The sequence below is a fragment of the Rhipicephalus microplus genome, chromosome X (genome assembly GCF_043290135.1).
Source record: "Rhipicephalus microplus isolate Deutch F79 chromosome X, USDA_Rmic, whole genome shotgun sequence".
NCBI classification, from domain to species: domain Eukaryota; kingdom Metazoa; phylum Arthropoda; class Arachnida; order Ixodida; family Ixodidae; genus Rhipicephalus; species Rhipicephalus microplus.
The window spans coordinates 373,335,454-373,361,776 of NC_134710.1; the positions used below are offsets into that span (position 1 = coordinate 373,335,454).

General features: G+C 42.0%; 2 protein-coding genes across 4 annotated transcripts in view; one reads left to right on the forward strand and one right to left on the reverse strand.

Annotated features, from left to right (window-relative positions):
- Window positions 1-26,323, reverse strand: part of dgt6 (dim gamma-tubulin 6) — a 96,991-nt gene that overhangs the window by 35,381 nt on the left and 35,287 nt on the right. For both annotated transcript variants that reach the window (XM_075879994.1, XM_075879993.1), the window contains exons 8-12: window positions 19,118-19,157; window positions 17,541-17,618; window positions 13,103-13,131; window positions 11,578-11,636; window positions 3,925-4,012 (exon numbers count right to left, since the gene is read on the reverse strand). In XM_075879994.1, coding sequence (XP_075736109.1) covers window positions 3,925-4,012; window positions 11,578-11,636; window positions 13,103-13,131; window positions 17,541-17,618; window positions 19,118-19,157 — 294 coding nt within the window. The remainder of the gene's footprint in view (window positions 1-3,924; window positions 4,013-11,577; window positions 11,637-13,102; window positions 13,132-17,540; window positions 17,619-19,117; window positions 19,158-26,323) is intronic.
- Window positions 1-26,323, forward strand: part of LOC142776388 (uncharacterized) — a 33,946-nt gene that overhangs the window by 5,836 nt on the left and 1,787 nt on the right. The window contains exons 2-3 of one of the 2 annotated variants that reach the window (XM_075879995.1): window positions 667-829; window positions 7,637-8,615. In XM_075879995.1, coding sequence (XP_075736110.1) covers window positions 667-829; window positions 7,637-7,885 — 412 coding nt within the window. In that variant the 3' untranslated portion in view covers window positions 7,886-8,615. Of the gene's footprint in view, window positions 1-666; window positions 830-7,636; window positions 8,616-26,323 lie in introns of those variants that run through there. The other variant, XM_075879996.1, reaches the window with a different exon arrangement.

Below are 26,323 nucleotides of genomic sequence, written 5' to 3' on the forward strand. Positions count from 1 at the left end.
TTTACTAACACTTACTAACAACTAATCACTACATATAAGGGAGGGAGTATGTTATATTCAGTTTCGGTTTTACTTTGTGTTCTTTCACCCCCAGGGGGCGCGTCTGTCTTTTATGTATATATTCGATGTGTTGCGTACAATAAACGTCTTTTGTACGGTGATGCTGCTGGTGCTTCTTACGTCTTTCGCAAACACCACAAGAGGGTGGGTGTTTCAACATTTCGTGGGCCACATGGTCGGAGCCTGAGGCTGATTTATTGCAGCCGTTTAGTGAGGCTTGTAGCTCAGCTGAACAGAAAGGTTCATTGCAGCATGTCTCGTGTTTTGTGGACTTGCACTCTAGTTTCCATTTCTATATTCTAGTTTTGTAACCATGAAACGCTTCAGTATAGTATGATGAGCTGGAAACCTGTTAATAGTGTCTTTCAAGCTGTCGCCTTATGTGTTAATGAGAGGGAGTGATATGCCAATCGTCCAGCTATTACACTAACCATATTCCAGACTTTGCCCTCTTGTGTATGTGAAGTGATGCCAGACAAAAACTCTTGCCAATGCTTTCTTGCAGCCTGCTGGCCTGCCTTGATACTTTATGTTCTAAAAACTGTCCAAAATCATTGGCTGTCGGAGAGTTGTAAAGCAACCTTCATGCCTTGTTTTGCTTTTCAGGCATATTTTGACGCTCACTATTCTCACTATTCCACCACGGAACACATTGTTTGGTAGACTGTCCAGATTGCAAGATACACTTGGTTACAGCATCACTAAGAGGACCTGTAAAGTAGTCTACAGCTGCATCAACGTTAAAGCCGCACGTATAAGAGCAAGCTATGTGAGTAGCTTTTTGAAACTTTTCCCAGTTGGGCTAGTCCATCTGCCACCTGGGAACCTTTGGGGGACATTCATTACCAATTGGTATGCTCAGAATTATTGAAAAGTGGTCACTTTCATAAGGATTACAAATGACTTTCCATTTAAGTAAAGGCATAAGTGATGGATGTTATGCTGATATCTATGAACGAGCAGTTTTTGTTTGTAATGCTCTAATAAACTGGTTGTTTTCGATTCAAGAGACATGCCCCAGAAGAGCAAAAAAAACTGTTAAATTCGACGATCTCGCGCATCGAAGCAAGAATAATCTCATAAACTGCCATGTGCATTCCTGTTTCCAAGAAGAAGATACGGTTTCGAAAGGTTCGAAAGACCGAAACTCATGTTTTTGTAGCTGGTAGTTTGGAAGTATGCAAAGAGAGCAAATTGTAGTAAGTTTGTTGAAGAGGACGGCTCGGACAGTCATTGCTTCTAGAGATATCTCAAGTGGTAGATGTGTACATGAGTAAGTATAATGGACGACAAAGCGTCATCCAGGTCTTTTCGAAAAGTAACATAATGGCAGAGAAAGTTGGTGTGTTTGCGTTTCAAGCGTGTTTCTTGTACACACAGCACTTTTGGTGAATGTTCGTGTAGCAACTCCTGGATATCGTCAAGGTTTCTGATCAGACCTTTACATTCCAAAAAATAATTTATGCATACATTTTGAGTGTAAATTAGTGCTATGTGTTGTGAAAGAACTGTTGCCTTAGGTTAGGAAGCCCTGGTCAGGCCTTGTGATTGGGGTTTTTGCTTTTCTGGCTTGCTTCAAACAGTGGTGCCATTCCTCCTGCATCTGAGATGCCGGAGTAGTGTTACTTGTGTCTATTACCTCATCTGAGGTGATGGATAGTGCCCGCTCAGCAGGCACATTTGAGGCAGCTTCGGGCTTATCTGTGCTTGCAGTGTCCCTGAATATAGTCAACTTGGGAGTCTGTCGTCATACTTAGTGTGACTATTGAGGCCGTGAAAAGATGTGGCACGGCGCCCCAGCATGTCACATCAGTGAAGGAAGGAGCGGACTGGTTAGGCAGTGCAAAACGCTTGTGCACCTCTTAGAAGACAAGTTGAACTTAACTTTCAGTTCAATTATTTTTTTCCCTTCTTCCACAAAGGGCACGATCACTAGTAGGCATGATGATCTCCTTCACAATTAGCGCAATGGAGTGCTGAAGCGCAAGTGTCCGAGGAGTGTTCAAGCTATGCACATTTTGTGCAAGTAGCGCGCCCTCTGCGATTTTGCGATCCATGTCCAAAATGCTAAAACTTGAAACATTGAGGGGGTTAAATATGTAGGGTCGGACATGGTGCCAATAATCGGTTTCAATGGATTTGGGCAGATCGCTGGTGGATGTGTACGGTGGATATTTCTTTTTCACCACGCCTGACCATTATTCTCTATACCTTAACAATGTTGTGGTCTTGCCATCCTTCTAGCGGTCAGCTTTCACTTAGCTTGAGAAGGTCAAGATCAGAGATTACACCACGCATTGAATTCATAGACATGAGTGGAACCATTGAAACAGGAATGTCCCCAAATGCTAGGAGAGTGGATAGCAAGAGATACTGAATGTTGTCACAAACTTCTAAAAGGAGGTTGCTGCTTCCCATCTTTGCGACTTTGTATCCCAGACCAATTGCTTCTGTGAGAGTTCTCGATACGCGAAAAGATGAAATCGCTCGGACTGTCTTGTTTTTGTCCTGGCTATGAATAACATGATACTTCGGGAAGGTCTGCTTTGGTTTACTAACGTGAATGCTTTATAGGTGCGTCACATTTCAAATGCGGATAGGGGGGGAAAGAGCTCGCCATACAAAGTATTTGAAGTTGGGCAGCGATGGTGGCCACCAACTGTTCATCCCAACAAGGGGATGCTACCTACAAGGTTGGATAACATTTAAAGTCGCTAGCCATGCATCACCGCTATAACCTAAAATAATCACCCTAGGTTGGATAGCTACACCAGGTTAACCCTCGCCGCCAAAAAACTTAGAAGTAAACGGAAGAAAGTAAACAAAAGAGAGATCACAAGAAAGATAAAAAGTGACAGAGACAAGAAGAGGGAAGAGAGAGACAGGAAAAAGCGACTGCAGATTTCCCTTGGGTGAGTCAACACAGGGGTGCTGTCTACGTCCAACTCGGGCAAAAGGGGTATGTTGCCTTTGTCCCAACTAACCGGCATTGGCTCAACAGCCAGGATCCCCTTTTCCCTAGACACAGCAACACCACGCACAGCTAGGTGAGGGAGGAGGTCAAAACCAATCTGTTGGCTCATGTCCATAGTGATACCACTGACCAAACACTTGCTTGAGCAGACGCCCCTACAGGGGATAATCAACAAGGCAAACTAACAATAACCGCTCTTACAATAAATTAGCAGATACTACTGCACTCAAAGTATTCAGTTCTTCCAAAGTTTGAAGGAGAGACGGTAAGTGATATAGCATTTATTCACAAAGGTATGAAAAAGTTGGTGCAATAAGAACTACTCCAGAAACAAAGTTCATTTTACCTTTCTATTCTACATGTACACTATATAGGACACTAAGTAGGACAGGGTAAAATACAGTCAATCCAAGAAATAACTAACACCAACAAAACGAATTACCAGATACGTTTATCACCGATAATAACATGCTCCATATGTATACCTAAGATAGATGACCATACATGACTGCTTTGACAAGTTGTCAGACTTGATGATATACTACATGACCCACACGTTTACTATGCACACTCTGCAGATCCTTTATTCTCCGTGCCACATTTATAACATATCTGCCTTCATACCCTCGTCTCTCTCCTCCATTATTCCTGTGCATTTGCATGCCCCCTCTTCTGGTCACTCAACACTCGCGCCATCTCGTTCCTCCACCATCAACCCCCATCCAGCCTCCGAGACCTGGGCCCAATCAACACTTGCGCAATGTCGTTCCTCCACTGTCAACCACACACAGATTCCGAGACCCGCTTCCGAAAATCACACACTCGTTACTCGATCTCATCTCTCACAAAGTTTCTACTGAATGTTCATGTCATGAAAAATGATGACTTACCTCATTGCATGAATTTTTCCTAGGCAATCATTCAGAGATTCCCATGTAGTGCAAACCCGGGATAAACTTGAGTGCTTCTTAACACGGGCTTCATGCAAAAAGCACATAGTTTATTTCAGTTATGTATACTTAAAGCAAACAAGGGAAAAAACCAAAAGTATAACTTAGTGTCAGCACTGATGTCACTCATTATCACATCCATGTATACATACATAGAAATTAAAAATATTTATGCACGGGCAGGCAAGGCTTATGGCCCTGCTGACTATAATCTGGTGTTTTTGATACAGCCACCAAACACTACAAAGTAGCTCCAGGCCAGTAGTTATAAACTGATAATTATGTCATTAATTTGTCAAGTGATAATATAACATGACTGTAAGGAATCCAAGCAGTGGTTGCTTTAAGGCATCTGAACATAAAATCAGTGGTCCAGGCAGTTTAGGATTTGAAGGAAGTTGCTGAGCAAAAAAATGTTTAGAACCAGGTTAGGCGCCCAAGGAAATTGTGTTTCAGAGCAAGATTGTAGTTGAAAAAAATGTTTTGGAATAGGTTTAGAGCAGAGAAACTCTCATTTGATACAACAGTATGTCTCTAACCTTATAGTGCACATAGTATACTAACAGAAAATGGTGTGCCACTCTAAAAAGGTGACAAGACCAACAGTCCAACAGCAGCCAATAGCGAGGCGATTCTTATGAAAACTGTACGGGCTTTAGCTCAATGTACATGATGTGCGTTCCAGTGATGCATTAGCAAAAAGGCAAGTGCAGCATATCCTTTTTGGTCCCAAACTTTTTTTTTGGAATCGAACAAAATTTTAATGTTCTTTTCTAGAAAAAAGGCTATTGAAAAGCATGCAAAAAATAAAGGAGACTGTGAATTCAATGCTTTTCACGGGAGAAGCATGTTGAGTATACTGGACACTGGTATTCATTTGATGCACAAATGGGTACACACATTCTACTACTTTCCTTGAAAAGTGTTTCAGAGAGCGGTAGAGCACACTCAGACTATAGAGGTCGCAACAAAAAGCACTGCTGAAGCCCGCACAGGTGTGCTGGCTAAAGCAGAGGCATATGCATAAACTGTTCATAAAGTAGAGGCGGCTTTGAATGTCCAGTCACAGGCATGTTTTTGCTGCGGTCACCAAAACATTTTGGGAAAATGAGTCCCCACTTGAATGACAAATGCTATTGTACAATGAAAAGGGGCACCTTCAAGTCTGCTGTAGTGCCTCTGGCATGTCGCATGGAAAACGCCCCATTAAGAGCCCTGCAAAAGCTTAAGCAGTAGTATCCCACACAGAAGTGGTAACTGTAAAGGGTGTATCTGCTTCTAGTATTGAGCCTATCAAGGTACTGATGAAAATAAATGATGTGGCCGTCTTTATGAACCTACACACAGATGCGACCATCACAGTTATGCCTTTCAAACAATACCGCCAATTTTTTTCATCAACCAGACTCGAGCAGACAGAAGTCAAGCTGCACACCTATACAGCAGTCCTGATGATACCAAAAGGCGTCCTACAGGTCAAGGTGCAACACGGATACAATACGAGCCTGCCTTTATACATCGTCTACCAGGAGAGACCACCATTGCTAGTCTGGGAATGGCTTCACGCTATCATGCTTAAGTGGAGCGAAATTTGTAACAGCCACGATCTTCCAAGGTCAAAGCTGCCCAATTCTTGTTGTTTAGAAGAAAGGCGACATGGTTCGATCACGTATGATTCTCTGTTTAAAGATGAGCTAGGCATGATCACCGAAGAAAAGGCCAAGTTTCCAAGCCTAATCAGGCACTAAAGTTTCTCAAAGCAAGAAACAGGCCGTTTGTGCAGCAAGACAGTAGCGGAAAGGCAGTCGAGGCTGAGTTGTCTAAGACGGAAAAACTGGGCACCATAACAGCTTTTGCCACATCAGGTTACGCCACGCCAGTGCTACCTGTTATCAAGGTAAACGATGACATATGCTTCTGGGGCAATTATAAGGTGAGAGTGAATCCGTGCCTTGACATCACCCGTTATCAGTTGCCGAAGGCTGGTGCCTTGTGTGCAGCTCCGTCTAGAGGCATGCATTTTTCAAAGATCAATCTGAAACCCACTTATCAGAAAGTGGTGATGACTGGTGCCTCGAAGTAATACCTAACTTTGATTACCCACAAGAGATTGTTCGTTGCAAACAGATTAGCTTAGAATCGCTGCCAAGCCAGGGATTTTTCAAAAGATAATGAATACTATGTTGAAGGGCCTCAAGGGTGTTTGCTGCCACCTAGATGATATACAGGTAATAAGGAAAACAACAGAGGACCATTTAGCCAGTCTTAAAATGCTGCTAGAGTGTCTTCAAAACAGAGGCAACATGGAAAGAGAAGTGCTCATTTTTCAAAAGCGAACTTCCCTACTTTGGCCAGAAAATCAACACCGACGGAAATTCCCTATTTTCAGATAAAGCTGATGCACTTCTCCAGGCCCCAGAGCTGAAGTCAAAAAAGCAGCTTCAATCTTTGTTGGACATTGTCTAATATTACAGCTAGTTCTTGTCCCAGTTAACTATGATAGATCAAGCATTTCACAGGCTTCTGCAGAAAAAGGTAGTCTGGCACTGAGACGAGCATGCTCAAAAAATGTTCAACCAAGTCACTCTATTGGTCAAACTACTTACGCTCACACACTATGACCCTGAAAGAAAACTTTGACTGTCAGGCGACGCATCTTAGCATCTTAGCAACCATCCAATTTCATGTCTGTGGTGAGGTAGGGCATGGCCCATTGCTTATGCTTCAATAATGCTATTCGAAAGTGGAAAATACAGTCAGAAGGAAGTGCTAGCCATTATTTTTGATGAGAGTAAATTCCACTTCTATATTTATGGGATCTGATTAACCTTGGTCAAAGACCATAAGCCTCTTCACACAATATTGCGATCTAAAACAGGAACTCCCACCATCGTGGCAGCTCAGTTCAACGCTGGCCCGGAACGTTGGCAGTGTACTCATACAATCTTATCTTCGAGAATCGAGCGAAAATGCAAAAGCTGATTTCTCTTCCCGTCTGCCGCTGTGCCATATATCAAAGTGAAAACCGAAGAAACGGAAGAAGCGTTTTTTTCTTTGCGATTGGTCTCGTTGCCTGTTTCGAGTCAAGATATCACGGCTGCCGCAAGTGAAGACCGAATTTTTCGTCACTTGAAGAAATTCATAAATGTTGGATGGCCGACATTGATCACTGATTAGCAGATTTTTTTTTTTGCGGGTACAACGAGCTGAGAGTGTATCAGGGTTGCGTCATGCTGGGCACAAGAGTAGTCCTCTCTGCAAAATTACAGTTTATTCTGCACGAACTCCATGACGGCCTTCCCGGTATCATGCGCAGCAACAAGCTAGCATGCAGCTACTTGTGGTGGCCAACACTTTAGGTGGACTTCAAACATTGTACCGAAAGCTGCCCTAGTTGTCAAGAGCAATATAAGGTGTCAATCAATGCTCTTCTTTACCCTTGGCAATGACTGATTTCACCGAGGCAGTGTGTTCATGTAGACCTTTGCAGGGCATTTTCAAAATACCATGCTTTCAGTGGTGGTCTACACACATTTCAAAACGAGCTTGACACTGCAGAAAGCACGGTTTTTATTTGATTGCTGTGCTCTTTGCACGTTTTTGTTTCCCTGAAACAATTGTTTCGGATAATGAACCTGAATTTGTTTCGCAGGAGTTCAAGCACTTTATAATGGCAATGGGGACACAGCATGTCGTCATGGCTCCCTACCACCCCAGCTCTAATGGGCTGGCAGAGCGTTTCATTCACACCTTAAAGAACGCCCTCCTCAAAGATGGCACAGGAAGACACAACAAGTACAGCTGCATAAATATTTGCTGTCATATTGCAACAAACCACATGCAACGACTTGTAAGTCATCAGTGGCATTGGTCCTGGGACAAAGCTTACACAGTCAGCTAGATGCCGTAAAGCCCTTCATGGGGTAAAGAGCAGCCCACAGGCATTGCACTCAGGCACTAAGTCGTCCTTGTCACGAACGTCATTTCTTTGTAGGCGACAATGTGTAATTATCCTGATAACGTAATTATTCTGGAAACAAATGCGGACTCCCAACTGTGATTGTAGCTCAAGCCCGTCCTGTTTCAAGTTCATGCAACCACACTGAGGGGCACCTTCACCTGGCGTCGCCACCAGGATCAGCTGCTACACAGACCTGCAGAGGATGATACCCATATGCATGGAACAGCTGGTGAAGCTACGACCACAGAGTTCCTAGCTTTTCCTGAGACTGGGGATGCACTAGTTCCTCCCACTCCACAACTGTTCAAGGTAACTCTAGTTGCGCCACAGGCACCACCAGTACCTGCCAAGGCAAGACTCTTCCCCATGCGAAATCATCACCCACCATGTAGATTCTAAGCTGGACTATGAACGACTATTGTGTGTTATAAAAAAAAATAAGGGGAGGTGGCATTGTATGATCTGCCACTTCAGTGATAAGAGAACTCTGTGAAGTACGCATGCACCACTAGGTATAAAAACAGAGTGCCGCTGGCTAGCGGCACACTTTTCTTGCCTGAATCACAAATCCACAAGCATGTGTCGATAAATGGTTAACCTGAACTAGTCTGGTCCTATTCGGCACATCTGTTGCAAATTGTAATAAATCGTAAATGTAGTATTTCAGAAACTCGTCTAATATGACACTGGCATTAAGGTATGCTAGCGACCTCTCCGGGTATTATGTCCATATTTTGTTTCCACAACAAAACTGAACTGCATGCAGTGGGCGCAAGGTAAACTCTGGTTCCACCATTGTGACAGCAGAAAATACATGAAGCTGTCACGACCCTTGTAGGTTTATTGTTTTATGCTGCAATTCAGCGATCATTTTTGTAACTCAATACTCATTACTGCTGCTCTTGGTCACTCCACAAATGGCTTTATATTGCATCGAGGATGCAGTAACTAGTAAAACAAGTCAGGCAGAAACACAACAACAAAGTTTTAACATTCTTTTATGCGTGCACACATTTGCCAGTCACAGTGCACTAAGCTATGCTAACAGTTGTGAATCAAGCAAACATACACCAAAGCAAAGTGGCCTTTCCAAAGATTCTTTACTGTAATGTCTAAAACTATACTTCATAAAGCACACAAGATGTAGAACATCAAGAGCGCAAACTGCATGCGAGCAAGAGCTTCTGGTCTGATGTGAAACCACACTCAAAACAACACCTAATGGCAAAATGCCAAAAGCAGCCTGGCATGAAGGTACATCTGTATAACATTACAGATATATATATATATATATATATATATATATATATATATATATATATATATATATATATATATATATATATATATATATATAGATGATCAGAGTTTCTTCCGGCTACCGTAATAAAAGTTATAAACTTCGAGAATAGTGCAGCATAGGAAACAAAACAATAAAATATTTATTTCATCCTAACAGTTTCGGCTGGTGGACCAGCCTTCTTCGGAGGATCTAAGTGAAATGGTACAAGTTCCCGTAGCAGAGGGTCACCCTCACAGTTTGAAGACCCTAAAAAAAAAAAAAAACGAGACAAACGGGCGAACGAGGTAGCAACAGACAACAAGAAGCAGAAGGAGAGGAACTAGAAAGGAGCGATGGAGAGCCGCCGGAAACGAGCGGGTAATTCTGGCATTGTTACTGGGTATAGGTAAGATGCACCGCCAGCGGAGGCGACCAAGAAAAACGGAAAAATGTTAAACATGTCCAAGCGGCAACATGTTTCACATTTTCCGTTTTTCTTGGTCGCCTCCGCTGGCGGCGCGTCTTACCTATACCCAGTAACAATGCCAGAATTACCCGCTCATTTCCGGTGGCTCTCCGTCGCTCTTTTCTAGTTCCTCTCCTTCTTCTGCTTCTTGTTGTCTGTTGCTACCTCGTTCGCCCGTTTGTCTCGGGGGTGTTTTTTTTTTTTTTAGGGTCTTCAAACTGTGAGGGTGACCCTCTGCTACGGGAACTTGTACCATTTCACTTAGATCCTCCGAAGAAGGCTGGTCCACCAGCCGAAACTGTTAGGATTAAATAAATATTTTATTGTTTTGTTTCCTATGCTGCACTATTCTCGAAGTTTATAACTATATAAGGGAAAGAAGTGTATACCTAAGGGCTCGTTTTTCCGTATTTTAACACAATATTAATGAGATCTAACAGACAGTAATGCTAAGGCATGTACAGGGGAAGTTATTAGAACCAATGGAATGTAAATAAGAAGAAAGAAAAGTGGATGAAAAAATAACCAGCCGTGAGCAGGAATCGAACCTACGACCTTCGAATAACGCGTTCGATGCTCTAACCACTGAGCTACCACAGCGGCCTTCCCTCCATCCACTTTTTTGGGGTTTATATGTGAATTTAGAAGTAGGAGTGCCAGTCAGCGCCATCTATAAGCCAAGTGACGAGTGTGAAAAGACTCTTTTATGCGCATGTTTGGCATCACGTAGAACGTCAACTTATTATGAGCGGGTAGCTGATTAATAGTCCCTCGTATACAACCTAATGACACGAAGTCTGCCAGTACGAGACCCTCGTTTAATGAAATAAGGGAAAGAAGTGTATACCTAAGGGCTCGTTTTTCCGTGTTTTAACACAATATTAATGAGATCTAACAGACAGTAATGCTAAGGAATGTACAGGGGAAGTTATTAGAACCAATGGAATGTAAATTGCCACTGTGGGAAAGGGGTGAAGGGGAATTGAAGAGTTGAAACCAACCCTCGATATTTTTCCAGACATATAAATTCACACATGACCATACATAAAGGCAGTTACTCCCCCTACTCTTCCACGAAAAAATGCCAGGCTTGCATGGAACGCACAGCATAGTTACAGTGAAAGCTGGAAGAGCAGTCATTTTAGTCTTTTCTTAAAATACTCTTTAGGTAACTGCTAAAAGCACACTTTCATGGTACCCACTATACTGTCAGTAATCATAACTGATGTGTAGTAGAGAAAGATTCACTACGACATTCTTCTAAGAAGCGTGATACCCACTACACATTTGAAAGTAATTATGTGCCTTTTGTTGGGGCTGTGGCTGACAACAATAAAGAATTATGCCTGAGGGTTTTCTAGTGGATTCGAGCATTCTACCACCCATTCCTTATGCATCTGCATTGCGTGACGGCTGGTTGTTCCTCTGCTGTTCTAAAATGCTTGATTACACATATTAATGCCGTGCCTTACCCTAAATGCAGCCTCCTTAGGTTAAGTTTGCACAGTCTCAAGTACTGGTGTAGCTCAATTGCAAAATACTGCAGTGTCACACCCAGAGCTCTGTTCAAATCCCTTTCTGTCCTCGATATTATTTAGTTTTTTTCTTATTTTGCACTATAGTGGTTACAGACACCAGTGGCGGCAGCGAACTTTTATGTGTGTCATGTCATGATAGTGCACTCAACAACAAAGAGAACCATGACTATAATGGCAATGTCCCTTGTTAACTTGATGCAACCAACCTTGACCTCTACATATGCACAACTCTCCAATATATGCAGCAGGGTGACAGGTTTTGTCAATGTTCCATTACTTGTATGAATGAAACGTTTGAGCATGTACTGATCTCTGAAGGTAAATTTCAAGTGCCAAGCAGTATTACCTTTCTGCTCATCATCATTAAAGAAGTGCTTGCTGAACTCTATACACTCTTGCAGGTCCCTATGAAACAGAGAAAAAATAATGATACAGTAGCGGTATAAACACACATTACTGAGCAATAAGGTTCTCAGGAAAGCAGTGTAAAGTAAGTGTACAATGATACAATTTATTTATTGGCATTAGTGCCTCAATATCTACCACCAGAGAAAAACCAACTTGCATTAAAGTGCAGCAAATACATAGTTAAAGAGCAAGATGGAGGCAGTAATGGATTCTTGTAAGCATAAGACAATAACCAAAAGTTGATCTAATGAAGAATGAAATGCCACTTGTGGTCACAGCCAAAGAAAATGAAGCACAGAGAGGTGAGCCATCATTATAATTACAGTGTGGAATTCAAGACAGTCATATAATTGCAACCATTATGTCAATATGCATTGTTCGGTGTCAGATTCCTGAAAAAGAAAGTTGTAGGTGAAAAAAAAAAGACAAATGTGTCGTCTGAGAAATAAAGGATTCCCCCAAGCCATCATCAATAAACTTGCTGACATTGGTATTGAAACTGGCATACAGCCATTGTAGATCAGCTGCGACATATCAGCTAAGGGATATTGCCAAGGGGCTCATCAATTGGCTTGGCAACATTGAATGTGATTAACAACTAAAAGTGGTACAACTTGCCCTTACTGAATATTTCAACACCTTGAAAGAATCTGCAGAGCTGATTTGACAATTCAGCATTCCTGCAATTTAATTTGCCATTGAGAACCTTCTGAAAGCTATATACCCCCCATGGTAGCTTGGTTTGCCAGAGTGGCTGCCATGGAAACTAAACACATGGCTTGATGCGTAAATGAAAAAATTATTTTACATATGTGAGTCTTTTATTCCGAGGAAGATTGAACAGCTTCCGTCAGGGCTATGTCTTCACACTGCGTTCACTAAAATAACAACACTGTCATTTACATTACTAATAATATAATTGGAGTTTAAGGTCCCAAAATCACCAATAATTATGAGAGATGCCGTAATGAAGAGCTCTGGAAATTTTAACTCCTTGAGGTTCCTGCAGTTTGTAGTTAAAAACTCTCTTCTGTATTTATTTATTTATTTTGAACATATTGTTAACCCTCTGGAGGGTTTTTACAGGAGTGGGAGCCAAAAAAAAGCACAAAAAGCAGCCACATCAAAAGTAACAATACAATACAATTTGGTTGGAGTAGCTATGATGAGCAAGTACAAGTTAAGCAGAAGGAAAATACATGCATACATACGGTGACAGTGGATGCATTAGTAATTTTATACAATCCTAAATATGGGTAGAGAAGAGTTTACACACTTGTAACAGTTGGTGTAAATACACGTATTGGCAATCGACCCAATACAAGGGGGCAATCATAAAATTTGTGTTCTTCTTTAGTGTTATCTGCCTTTTTTTGCGGGAAGTAAGGCAGGCTAACAACACTGACACAGAAAGAAGGAGATGTAGAAATACCCAGGACAAGTAAAACATAAATATCACTCACCCGATCAGATCAGTGGGAACGACAGAATCCTGTAAGAACGATGATGATTTAATGCACTCGATTGAAAAAATTTTCACTATTAATAACTGCACGAGCACATGAAATAAACGTCTACTTAACAAATGCCTTTTTTCAGCACCCCAGTTTTAGAAGTTAAACATAAAATTGCATGTCACGAAGACACTGAAAATCCACCATAACACCAATAATGAAAACAATAAAGGGCCACTAAAGGGAAACAAAATTTATGTCAGTGTGAAAGGTCAATGTTTGATAATGTCTAAAGCAATATATCATCAGTAGCAGTGCTCTAGTAATAGAGACTAAGGTAAATGTAGGACACTATACGTTACCAATGGGACGTTTTTGAATGTGCCCGATCACATCAAGAGTCCAGAGTACTAATAATCACTGGTATTTAAGCTACTTAGGATTTAAAAAAAAGAAGCAGCACATGACATAACAAAATTCTGCTTGTGTGTTTTGTTTATTAAAAGAAGAAGAAGGGAAAGATAACTTGACCTTTCAGTGAAGAACTACAAGAGTTGTGCAAAAGTTTCATTTCTACAGGGCTGTGCCTCGCTTGCGAGGGGTCATCTCAGTGGTAGTTTTGTTATCACATAGTACTGTGTGTGCCTTGCACACTCATGAAAGTTGCTCCAACGGAAGGTTTGAAAAAGAAAAGTTACATCCATGTGTTGTGTAATGTGCCCTTCAGAGCAAAAATCCCAGAGCCAGCTGCTGGGCAGCAAAGGCAAGCAATGTTTGGCCAGGCAAATGTCATGAAGCCCTTTCAGGCATGCGATTCAAATTGTGCTAATGCTGTGCGAACCACTAAAAAATGATTTTTTTTTTCAAAATAAGCATTACATTGGGACAAAATAAGCACTAAGAGGTTTCTCAAACACTAATCCAACAATCAATGACAACTTAAAATTTGACTTTAATGTCCCTTTAAGAACCAATTATCTCACAGCTTGTGAAAAAACTCGCTAAAATTTATGAGTACACATGGTACTTCATTCAGCAAACTCACAAAACAGGGCACTGCAGCACCAATACTCAGGAATTGATAATATATAATAAACCAAGCACAGAATCTCTGTATGTAACTAGGATATGTTGCTATATATACAAAGCCATATAAGGTGATCATTGCTTTCTTTGCCTACACTGAAGGCATGCGACATGCAGCAATATACATCCAAAGTTTATGCAGCTACCTGAGTGAGTTGGTAAGCTAACATGTTCAGGCACGCAATACGGCACAGACAAAGGACAAAGAAACAGATCACACCAGCGCTGACTCGCAAGTAAAATATTTTGCATGCGCTAGCAACAAACAGGAATGCTCAACACCACGTATGAAGAATTGTATTCGATAACAATGAATATAACTCTCCTATTCGCAAAGCTGACGCCTTCAGTTTCTACTTTTTTAGCGTTGACTGACCCTTCTCCACACAAATCACGCCACTCGGATGCCTCTCCCTATTTTTTCTTCTTTCCCACCACTCCTGAAGAAATATAATGTGTCATACAACACCTCAAATACATCAGTGCAGGAATTGAAAAAGTCCTGCTTGCTCATATAAAATTAATTTTGCACCTAATTTTTGACATTGCGTTTTTCATTACGAACTTGATATTCAAGGCTAGCATGTTACCTAATGAGATTAAATACGGTAAATTACTCCAGTTCTTAAAGAAGGTTATAGCACAATGATGCATAATTACTGACCCATTTACATTCTTCCCTTTTTTTTGATAAAGTTCTCGGGAAGTTAACTGGAGTACGCCTATCATATTACCTTAATAAATTCAATATTCTGTCGACTCATCAAATCGGCTTTCGGCGATCATTTCTCTACTCATCTGGCACTCATTAATCCAACTGATCAACTAAAAAAATCGTTGAGGCAGGTTTATTTGCATGAGCAGTATTCATCGATCAAACAAAAGTGTTCGACAGTTTCAATCATAATATTCTCTTAACTAAACTTGAAGCAATCAGTGTATGTGGTCCTATAGAGTTACTAAAAAGCTACCAACATAACCGCGTTCCACTTGTGTCAATTCCTAATGTGTATTCTAAAGAATTATTTACGAAAATCAGTGTCCCTCAAGAATCTATCTTGGGACCACTCCTATTTTTTATCTATATTAATGATCTATATTAATGATTTGAATTGACTTGTCTGTCCTCCACTAATTTCATTCTGATGCCGATGACACTTCCATATTTACATCAAACAAAAACATTTCACTTCTCGTTGAGAATCTAAGCACTGACTTGAAAAATGCTTCAAGTTGGTGCAGTGTGAACTTCTTTACTATTAACGCAACCCCGGCTAAATTTGTATTTTCATTACATCAAAAATATTTAGCATGCTTTCCTTTTTAACTTTTGGCTTGCAATCGATTCCTCCAAGTCCCTGTTAATCTTTTCTTGGACTTTCTATTGACTCTTACTTGAGTACATAAACATATTTCTCACATCAAAAAGAAAATAGCATACGGTATCAGTGCTCTAATTAAAAATCATCCATACTTCACACGTGCCACATTACTGTCACTCTACTACTTATTTGTTCATTCCCATATTAATTATGGCATAATGTCCTGGGGTAACACCTGAAACACTCATTTGGCTTTCCTTCAAGTATTACAGAACCAATTAATAAGAATCATTATTAAAAGTTCCCCCTTTTTAATGGTAAATGCCTACTTCATTATTGTATTTTGCAGAATAAGATATGCTTACTTCATGCATTGCGCGGACCAAAACAAGAAAAACGGCCATGCGAAACCTTCGCTGTAATAACTCCTGGGACTTTTTTTTCCCCGCAATATGACCCCCCCCCCCCAAAACAGACGTCAACTTTTCTGCAAAAAAAGGTGGATTCATTAGGCGAGTAAATACGGCATATTCTAGCATAAGAACTGTTTGACATAGCTGTGTAGCAAGATTGGTCACAGCGAGATATTTTTTATAATTTCTTAAGTCCAAACCAGCTGAAACTTATTACAAAAATCTGGCTGTCTGAAAGGAATGAAATTTCATACGACTACCAGTAAAGCATGTATTTACTATTTCTGTCGAGTTTCTTCATCCCATTAGTATGCGTTCCAAGTTCGCTTAGCGTTGATATGTGCTAAGCCCTTCACCTTACTTTCTTCCAAATTTTATAGAGAGTAACCAAGAGCCATTTTATTAGTTTTCAATGTCTAGATGTTTTTCAATAAATAAATGTCTTGTTCTTAATTTTTAAACTTGAAACCTATCCTCTCCTCAATTTTTTTTTACTCACTTTCTCTCTTTTTGTGTTTGATCCTCTTTGTACACAAAGCACCCGTCTGTGCTCTATCTTATTGAGATGAATATGTGCACATGATCTTACAATAATCCAAATAGTACGGTGTTACTACAACCTCACACCTTTATCACTGGCAATTGCATGAATAAATCAACTTTGCACGACAAATGTCATGATGCTGCAGTGCAATAAACTAGGGAACACAGTAGTAAAGGCGCTTCATTGTAGGTAACAACCACCCTAAATACACAATACTGGTGAGTTGTAAACAAAATGAATATATACGAAGAAGTTGTAGAAATATGAATTTAATAAGGACATGAATGTAGACAGTGAAGAATGTATACAGGCACTTTTATGCAATGTCTTGCGGTACTAAAGCAGAATAGGTGCATAATAAGTCAAGCTGACAGCTAATAAAGCTTATAAGCCTAGACACGACAAACTTTTTAACCAATTATAACAGTTATATATGAGGTTTTACATCTCAAATCGAGTTGTGATTGTGAGCGTCACTGTAGAGGAGGGCTCCGAAAATTTCGCCTATCTGGTGTTCTTCAAGATGCTCTGACATCACACAGTACACGGGCCTTTACCGTTTTGCCTCCATCGAAACGCGACCAGAACATTTTGACCAAGAACAATGCTTTAGTGACAATGCCTCTTGATCATTACTTTTCTTGCATACTATCAGAAGGGGAAATGTCGAGATGAACACTTAGAAATTTTTTGCACAAGTACCAATAGTACTACTACTAATAGTGCTGCAACAACACCTCTACATGACATTACACTTCAGAAGCAAAATGCAAGAATGTAAAAGCACCGTGACACAAACAAATGAGCAAAAAACAGCATTTAGGAGAGGTACACCTATCCGGTATTCAGGCAACTATCCCTTGTGGCAATGAATGTACACTGCTACTGCAGGCAAGCTTTACAAATATTCAAGGCAAGAGTCCATCATCATCACTAAAGAAGTTCCATCAATCAGATCAATGAAAACTCATTCCATCATTTCGATGTGCTTGAGAATCTGGTACAGTCAGTGCCCCCTCCCTGTGGCAGGCTCCCCCAGCAAAAATGTAAAAACTGAAAGCAAAGTTTGGTGTGCAACTCACCCGTCTTCGAAGCCATCTTATAGCTTCATTGACTGCCATCATTACCTCTTTATACTTTGCGGCTTGGCTATCAAGAGTCTTCAAAGAAAGTAACAGCAAATGACAATAAATGTTTGCCATAAGAAATAAAACTGCACAGAAAGCACTGGTTTTCTGCTTTTCATAACTGCATCTGTATATTACTTTTGCTAAGTAGCATTCCTGTCAAGTACTTCAAGTTATTATAATCAACTAAAACCACAATAGTTACTATACAATAATGACTAATTGGGTGAACGACATAGAGAAATAGGAAGATGAGAAGTGTTTACAGTGTTCAATGAAGCAGTAAGACAAAAGCCAATGTGCACAGCAAGTTTTATACACCATGACTCAACATTACTGAAATGAAAATGTTGTGCTGTTCGGTTCAGTTTCGTTTTCGGTTTTAGTTGCGAGGTGGCACTTCGAACGGCAGCGATGTATTGTGGCATGCACCGCTAGGGTGCGTATGAGGCGTATGTGTACATAGTTGTGAATAAAGCAGTTAGTGACAACGAGATATTCTAGGCAGACGGTTCTTTATCTCAGTTCGAGGCGCCCAAGTGGTGGGTGGCTGCCGCCATCAGCGTCGGCATGCTGCGGCGCTTTGTTCTTCTTCTTCATCAGTATCGCGGCCACTACAACCTCAACACAACAGAAAAGCCCAACTAAATGGCTCCGTGTGGCCCGAAAGCTTGTGACTGGCTCAACTCGCAGGCCGAGCAGCTTAACAACTTCTCAACTCAGGCCTGAGCAGGGCTTGAGCTACTAGATGCTTGTGTCAGGTGGGCCAGACTACTTGCAAAGCCTAACTCAGGCTGGAAATATAGATGTTACTGAGAGATGCTTCTCCAGCATGGCTTGTGTTCTCCCTCTCCCTTCCCACTCATTGGGCAAGTTCTTTAGGCACAGCATAGTGCCCCTGCATTGTACGGTTCTCCTTTACTTTGGGCCACATTAAGCACATCGTAGCAATTAGCTGCTATGTGCAACAGTATTTAAAATGTAAAATGATGTGCTGCAATTAAACTTGCTGTATCCTGCTTTCGAACATTAGTGTTCTAACAACCAGCACACTGCCCCAAGTGCGTCAACTAATAATTGTTGATGTTTCACATCCCAAAACCAGGATATGATTATGAGAAAGACAGTGATAGAGTTCATGATAATAAAGGCTGCAGCACGAGCACGAAGGTGCTAGAAGAAACGTGAAACAAAAGGCGAGGCAAGGAAAGCAAAGAGGACAACACGAGCGCTGACTACCAACTGAATTTTATTTTTCGCAGCACACATGATAATATATACAACAGGCAACCTTTTAACAGCAAACGTGAGCAACTAGACATTAACATTTGCTGTTAAAAGGTTGCCTGTTGTATATACTATGTGTGCTGCAAAAAATAAAATTCAGTAAGTAGTCAGCGCTCGTGTTGTCCTCTTTGCTTTCCTTGCCTCGCCTTTCATTTCACGTTTCTTCTAGCACCTTCTTGCTCGCGCTGATGAATCAGCTGATGAATTGATCCACTTATTTTCTTGTACACATTGGAAGTACGCACCAGTTGCAGCTCTTCAGTCAGATCATCATCAGGCATTTCACTGCAAAAGGAACAGAAAAACTTAAATGCTATCACTAGGCAAAAAGCTATAAAGCAGCTGATCTAGAGGCATCTCAACAGATATACAACTTCACATTCTCAACATATATGCAACTGCACAGTATGTAATAGTACACAGCAACTAGCTTGCAAGGCAACCTTCAGTAAGTGCTGACAAAGGAACATGGAGGATGCAAAAGCCAAGATCAAAAAGCAGAGATTAAGCAGTTTTATAGTTGCTGCTGTTTAATAAGTGGTACACATAATTTTTCTAGGAATAGAAAGTGCAGCAAGTTTGGTCCCTGTCTACTATAAATCTTTTATGTTTTTTACATGTGAACCAGCAAACTATTTCAAACTACATCAATGTAAAACTCAATAAAGTTTGAAGAGCCATGCCTATGTTATGTAGGATTTTTATGAGCTTTGTACAGAAGCTTCCGAGAGTCTGTAAGGCGATTCTACGCATTTGTGCACATGCAAGATTTAACATCTTAATTATTGTAAACACAATCAAAATCATACAACCCACGAACTATTGAGATCATAAGCAAGAGTGTTTCAGGTTCTCATCACAGAAACATGTACCTGTAAGCATGTTAAAAAGCCAGTAAACAGGCTACGACTATTTTTTTTTTTTGGACTCTACAAGCAAACTCACCAATTCGTAAAGTAAATCTCAGTGATCACATTTTCCAATTACAGCACTGCGCAGACCATTCATTTTAAAAAACGATTCCCACGCCTCTTCCCCTCTGACTAATGCCCCTCATATGCACAGTGACATGAACTTGCCCATGGGCAACTTGACGTGCCCCTGAGCTCGTCGGTCGGTCACTCGCCCTAAAATTGGTGTCCTGCAGTGATGTAGTTATGGCCATGCAGTCTGCATTTTACAGCGAAAGCTGCTATAAGATCACAACATGAGTCACGTGTGGCACGGTAGTTGTCTGCCGTCGCTGGTGTCCATAACTTCTATTGCATAAAATAAGAACAAAAAAACTCGAATCTAAAATAAAAAATCACGAAGGACTTAATGGGACTCGAATCAGTGTCCCTTGCATGCCAGCCCAGTATTCTATCACCAAGCCATGCTGGTTCCTACAACTCCTTAGCGAACTGGCCTTAGGCAGACTTCATATCGGGAAAGGAATGGCATTAATACAAGTAATAAAGCATATTTAGAACAGCGAGGGAGCAACCAGGTATCACACAATGTGAATTGCCCAATGAGTGGATCATCGATTGCTCCAACCCGCTACAAAAGCTTGTTTTTGTTCACCTATTAACTGTGGCTCATACCCACTGTGGGAGATTGCGCCCCGGACTGCAAAAACTTCCGAAAGAATTCATCATCGTTGTCAGCCAGAGCATAAAAATAAATTGCACACAATTCTTTGGAAGTGTGCCGCGGGTACCACGCTTCTCAGAATAATGACAAAGAATGGCATAGTGAATGCCTGCGTACTACACAATGATTGATAGCGTAGTGGGTACCCTGCAAATGTGCTTGCAACAGCTACCCAAAGAGTGTTAAAAAAGGCTCTGAAAGGCTGCCCTATTAGCTTTCGCTGAGACAGTGCTGCATGTTCCGCGCAGGCCTGGTGGTTTTTAAATCATTTTTTTGTGTACGGCAGGCACATTTGGTGTCTGCCTACGTTTGGGTGCTCTCGTGATCACCCCCTTAACTTGGTGTGAACCAAAATTAGTATGACAGGGTAAGACGGTTTGACGAATATGACCTACTGGTCGTGACATAAATAATCTCACAATCCTGTTGTATACGTCGTCAAACACTGTCTGTCAAACAGTGGCAAATACCCACTAGTATGTGCCACTGGTAAGTGGGTATGCATCACAGGCGAGTGAAAGTTTATCTGCACTACTCAGAAAGTGCAACAGACATTGGTAAAGAAAGTGTTAGGAAAAACTGGCACTGGCAGCGCTGACCCAAAGAAGATCAGGGTCCCGGTAGGAATCGAACCCAAGCATTCTGCGTGGCAATCAAGTATTCTACTACAGAGCCACCCCACTTCTCGGTACTGCTTTGGAAAAAATACACTATTGAGGTGCAATGTTAGTGAAAGCTCAATTGGGTTTGCAATGCTGTCTATTCAATTTTATAAACATTATATATGTACCCCTATGATACAGACGTCTCGTCGGGTTATCGTGAGTTGTCGTTAACTGCCACCCACTAAAGTTAATTTATGTAGCAGTGTCCAGGGTTACTATCCTCCTGAGCACAAGCCTTTCATATCAGCTTACCGCTTTTCATGTCCCTAATACAGTAGACTCCCATTAAACAAAACTCTCTTAAACAAAATTGCTGCTTCTGACTACTTTATGCAAGGGCATCTGACTACTTCTTGCATCTGACTACTTTACTGCAACGGCAACGGTGCTCCTTGCACCGCGCCTCCGTGACACGTGCTCGTGTGAGAGGAGCGCTGGTCGACCACTGGCTGGACGCCTATAACGTATTGTTGACGTCTTGTCACGTAGCCAAAGCGGGCAGAGGCACAACAACGAGCCACCCTTCCCCCTCCCTACGGTGGAGAACGGTGGCGAGACCGCACGAAAATTTGAAACCAGCAGAAATGAATGTTCCAACCCCTGTAACTTCCTTATTCGCAAAATTCTTGCAGCAGCATGATTGTGCATAGTACAATCGAGCCCACACATAACGGCCCCACTTAAAAGGAACTTTCGCTTAAAACAAACAATATCCGTGTGACCGTCAAAGTATACATTGGTTCAATGGCATAAAATCGCACTTACAACGAACATCTTCGAGCGCCGCTGATCGGTTACAGCAAACGGAGTCAGCGGTCTGTTGACTTCCCGGGAAACCAATTTCGACCACCGATCAGGCATCGGCGAAGTGCCCATACAATCTTATTATTAAACGCCGACCCTGCCTCCGCGACCCTCTAGTTGCCGCTCTCCCCAACCCATAGAGGAAGGAAAGCTGTTTCCTTCCTCCATGACCCGACTGCTTTTTGTTAGGCACCCCTCCGTCCTTTGTCCCCCCGCTACTCTGAGCACCCCATATCACCAGACGAGGCCCGTGTTTTCACATTGCCCCCGATCTTTCGAAGACCGGTCGGCCATTTACCCTGTTTTTGATCGCTGGCACTGTCGTTGGCATCGCCGGCCTGGAGTGACCAGACCTTTTACCAACATCGTCGGCCACCGACTGTATCCGATATTCAGCGTCTAGCGCACGCGCGTACGCTACCCCACCGACTCTGATAATTTGCGATTCGTTTCGTGTTTAGGACTTGTTCTCACTCACTTCGCACTTGGCTTAGCATGCCTACCGCGCGCGTGCGGAAGCGCGAAATCAGCTGTTAATTTGCGCGGAACGAATCGCGAAATATCGAAGTTCGTGAGGCCACGCCAACCCGCCGGCGCAACAAAACGATTTTTCACCACGGCCGCGGATTCTTTGAACACCGCCGCGCGCAGGCACTCTTTCCAAGTTTTTTTACGTGCGAGTTTCGCGGACCTTTCAAGCAAGCTACCCAACGTGCCTCCTTCTCGTGTCTTTTGGTTTTCAAGGTCGCCCTCCCGCCACATCCTTCCCCTTCTTTATCTTAACTCCTTGCCCTTCTCTCACAAGTCTGCTCTCCTCTCTTGATCACAACCACGACCTACTGTACTCCTGACGTGCCCAGCTGGCGGCGGTCTACGGAGCTGCCTGCGCTGGCTCGTAGTCCGAACTTCGCCGCCTAGGGGGTGCTCGAGTTACCCCAGCTGAGCGCCGGTGGATGCATGGAAATGCATGGGTTGCCGCCGGTTAGAGAAGAGGTTCATCACGCATTGAGTAAACGTGGCGGCTATCTTGAATCATTTAATTTCATGTGACTTTGAGAATCTTCTAGTGCATTTTAGTTGACTTAGTTGACATTTCAGTGCATTATTTTCAAAAAGAATCACAAATCAAGTACAAACACATGTATCAGCGTCCAAAACAAAGAATGACGACGGAGACAGGTTGTAAAAAGCGCTGGCCACCAAATGTTTATTTAACTCATTATACCAGCTCTATGTGTATACAATGATAGACTTGTTACCGTTGGAGTACACTCAGCTGGCTTGTATTTACTGTCTGGGCAAGAAAGGACAAGGGCTATGACATTTGACAGTGGCCGCGGCATCCAGTGCGCATAGAAAAGAACCCAATACATATGATTTTGCACATAAATGCCTTCGTCTCAAATGGCAAATGCAGATCGCAAGTACATGAACAATCAATGAAAGATACTCCGCAACTGTTTTGAAACGACACAACAGCTAAAATCACTTATTCAAAACTAATTCGTCACACAATAGGTGTGTTTCAAAACCTAGTTGCATAACCACATGTAGTGACATGGCTTCCATATGTGCAGTCTTGTCATCTTTTCTTTTTTTTTTTTTGCTAATAAATAGTCGTAAGTATAGCGCGTCAATGTGTATACTTTCTTGAGGTTGTCGGTTTATTTATTTTTTTGCGCTAATATGCGTCTCAGTCTGCCATGCACCACCAACCAGCCCAGCAACTCATTTTTTTAGAGACACGCAGTCTTTTCAACTTACATTTTCAGCATGCCAGACAACCCTTAATTGAGCAGACTTAACCTTTATAGAAATCACCTTGATCTATTTTTCACGGACCTTAGTCACTGAGAACGCATGAAAAGTCACATCAGGAGTCTTTTCTTGCCTTGATTCGCAGAAAGGAACGCAGCACACCACCATCGTGATGGTTAATTTGCACCAAAAAACCTCTCTTCGCTGGTGTACAAACTGCACCTACCTGCACGCTTCTGTTGCAGCTCGGCACGAGCAGACGGTAACAAAAGATCGTCATTATACTTTTAGGTTTATTCAAAAAGAGGCTTTTATTCGTTTTAATTGTCCAGAGAGTATGCACGCGTAAACATTGCTGCTTTTCTCCAAGCGATGCATGAGGAGACGACAAAAAAAAAAAAAGAAACGCGGCGGCCCATAATTTGGCCGCCAGCAACCGGTGCGGATGAGGTAAGTTGCAGTGCCACAAGGCGCATAGCGGCTTGGCGTGAGCGTAATCAGCGCGTTAAGTGCCACGTTGCGGAGCGATTGCTCATAGCTATTGACCACCTGGCAGCGAACTTGCCGCTTCGGGTGTCTCGATATTCAGCTGAGCGTGGAGTTGGTGAATATTTCGTGGGCGGCGGTGACGGCTACATGCGTGCGAAACTTTTTGCGAGGTCGACTTCGTCGACGTCAGGCCAAATGCTGAGCCAGAAGCTTTCGAACTGCAGCGGCGATTTGTGACAGCGCGTCGTCGACTCCGACCTGAGAGAGCGGGTGAGATATCTGTTGCGGTGGTTTAATTACGGCCGACGGTGAGACCGACACTGTGAAACCGTGCACAGATTGGGGCATTGTGAATGAAGTACGTGGCGAGAGCGATTTGGAGGAATCGGATAACGAGAACGACGAAACTTTGGAGCCAGTGCCTCATGCAGCTTATGCCATGGGCCTCGGCGAACGAGCACCCTGCCGTTTTAAATGAACTCAAGGCCACCCTTATTACTTCTGCTCTTCGAAACACGTGCATCACGGACTTTTGGGGGCAACAAAAGTTTGCATTTTCACTCACAACTTTTTTAAAAGTTGTGTTTCATTTACTACGAACTTCGGGATACAGCGAACGAACGCCGCATCACGCTCAGGTTTGTTATAAACGGGCTCGACTGTATTTCTCTGCATTCCAATTTTTAGACTTCGGGGTTGTTTACTGAAACTTTGACAGCAATGTTGACAGGAATGGTGGCAAAACTGCACTTTCGCTTTGGTACTAGTTTTCTAAAGTATAGTTGTCAAACAGATTGCAAGTTTTCAATTCGTTTGATATCACACTGTCATCTTAATTAAGTTGTCTTTGCGTAAGATATGAGAGCCTTATCTTATTCACAAGTTTAACGCCCCAGCCAAAAGGTATGAAGGTTTCAAAGGGGGCCATTGAACTTAACTCAGATATGGTAGATACACAGTGAAAACCAGTGAGAGTTAAGCCTTTCTTCTAAGAATTTCTAACTGTCCTGATCATATCATCAGAAAACTCATTTTTACAGGATGCTTGCTTTAGAAAACTATGATTCAGAGAAATAACAGTCTCCTCTTCTAGTTTTCTGATGCAGACCCTTCACCCATAATTTTTTTATTACTTTTATGCTTCCGCTTCTTTTGACTGACACAATTAAGCATGCCAGCTAATCTCAATATCCATCCCACCTTTTCCCTTCCTCCTCAGCCTCCAGCCGCGTTTTTGTATTCTTGCTCTCCTCTTTTGTCTTTACCAGGGGAGAGTGTACAAAGCATACACACATGTGCTAAGGTAGGCAGTTAATGCCTTGTTGTAACAGCAAGACGACTTGTCAAAACATTGGCTCCAGTGACAACCCATGTTCAAGAATTATTCATCTCATCAAGTGGTCATCTTCCCTTAACTGTTGCTTTAGTTACACATGCAGTGGCAACATGATTTCGCATTGCACTGTATTTGCAAAACAGAGCTTTTTGTCGCTATTCAAAATGTCCATCACACCTAAGTTGTAATCAATGATTGGCTGGCAAGGTAGGGGGCACAGTTTACTTTTATGCAACAAAAAGCCTTGCCACAGAATACTTTAAACTTAATTACTTTCTCACCAGCAATGTTGCTGTGCAGAAAGTCACCTGCAAAAGGTAAGCTTATCTTTACTAATATTTCATTTGTCATTGAGAGATTGGGTATGTGTGTGCAATAAGACTTAGAGGGGCCACAACACCCAGTTTAAAATCATAATCTGTGTTATATGGGCTAATCCTTGTGCATTCACAATTAAGCCGGGGATATTTCAGCCCATTTGGTCGAGCACTTCATTTATAATTGAATATTTTTATAAACAAGTAAGCGGTCTGAGAGTTGGGCAACAGTAGCGCACTTGCAAGCCATGACAAAACAAACATGTAGCTGTGCGAGCGTCTGTATTCCCGTAAACAATATTGTTTCGTGGTCAACAGTGCGTGAAATTGAGAAATTTTAGCTTTCTTCAGCTTGGTGATGAAACTGAATGATTAGCGGCAACTGAAGCTTTAGTAGAAGATGACTGCTTCACTTCTTCAAACACATGACGTCACAAGCACTATGGG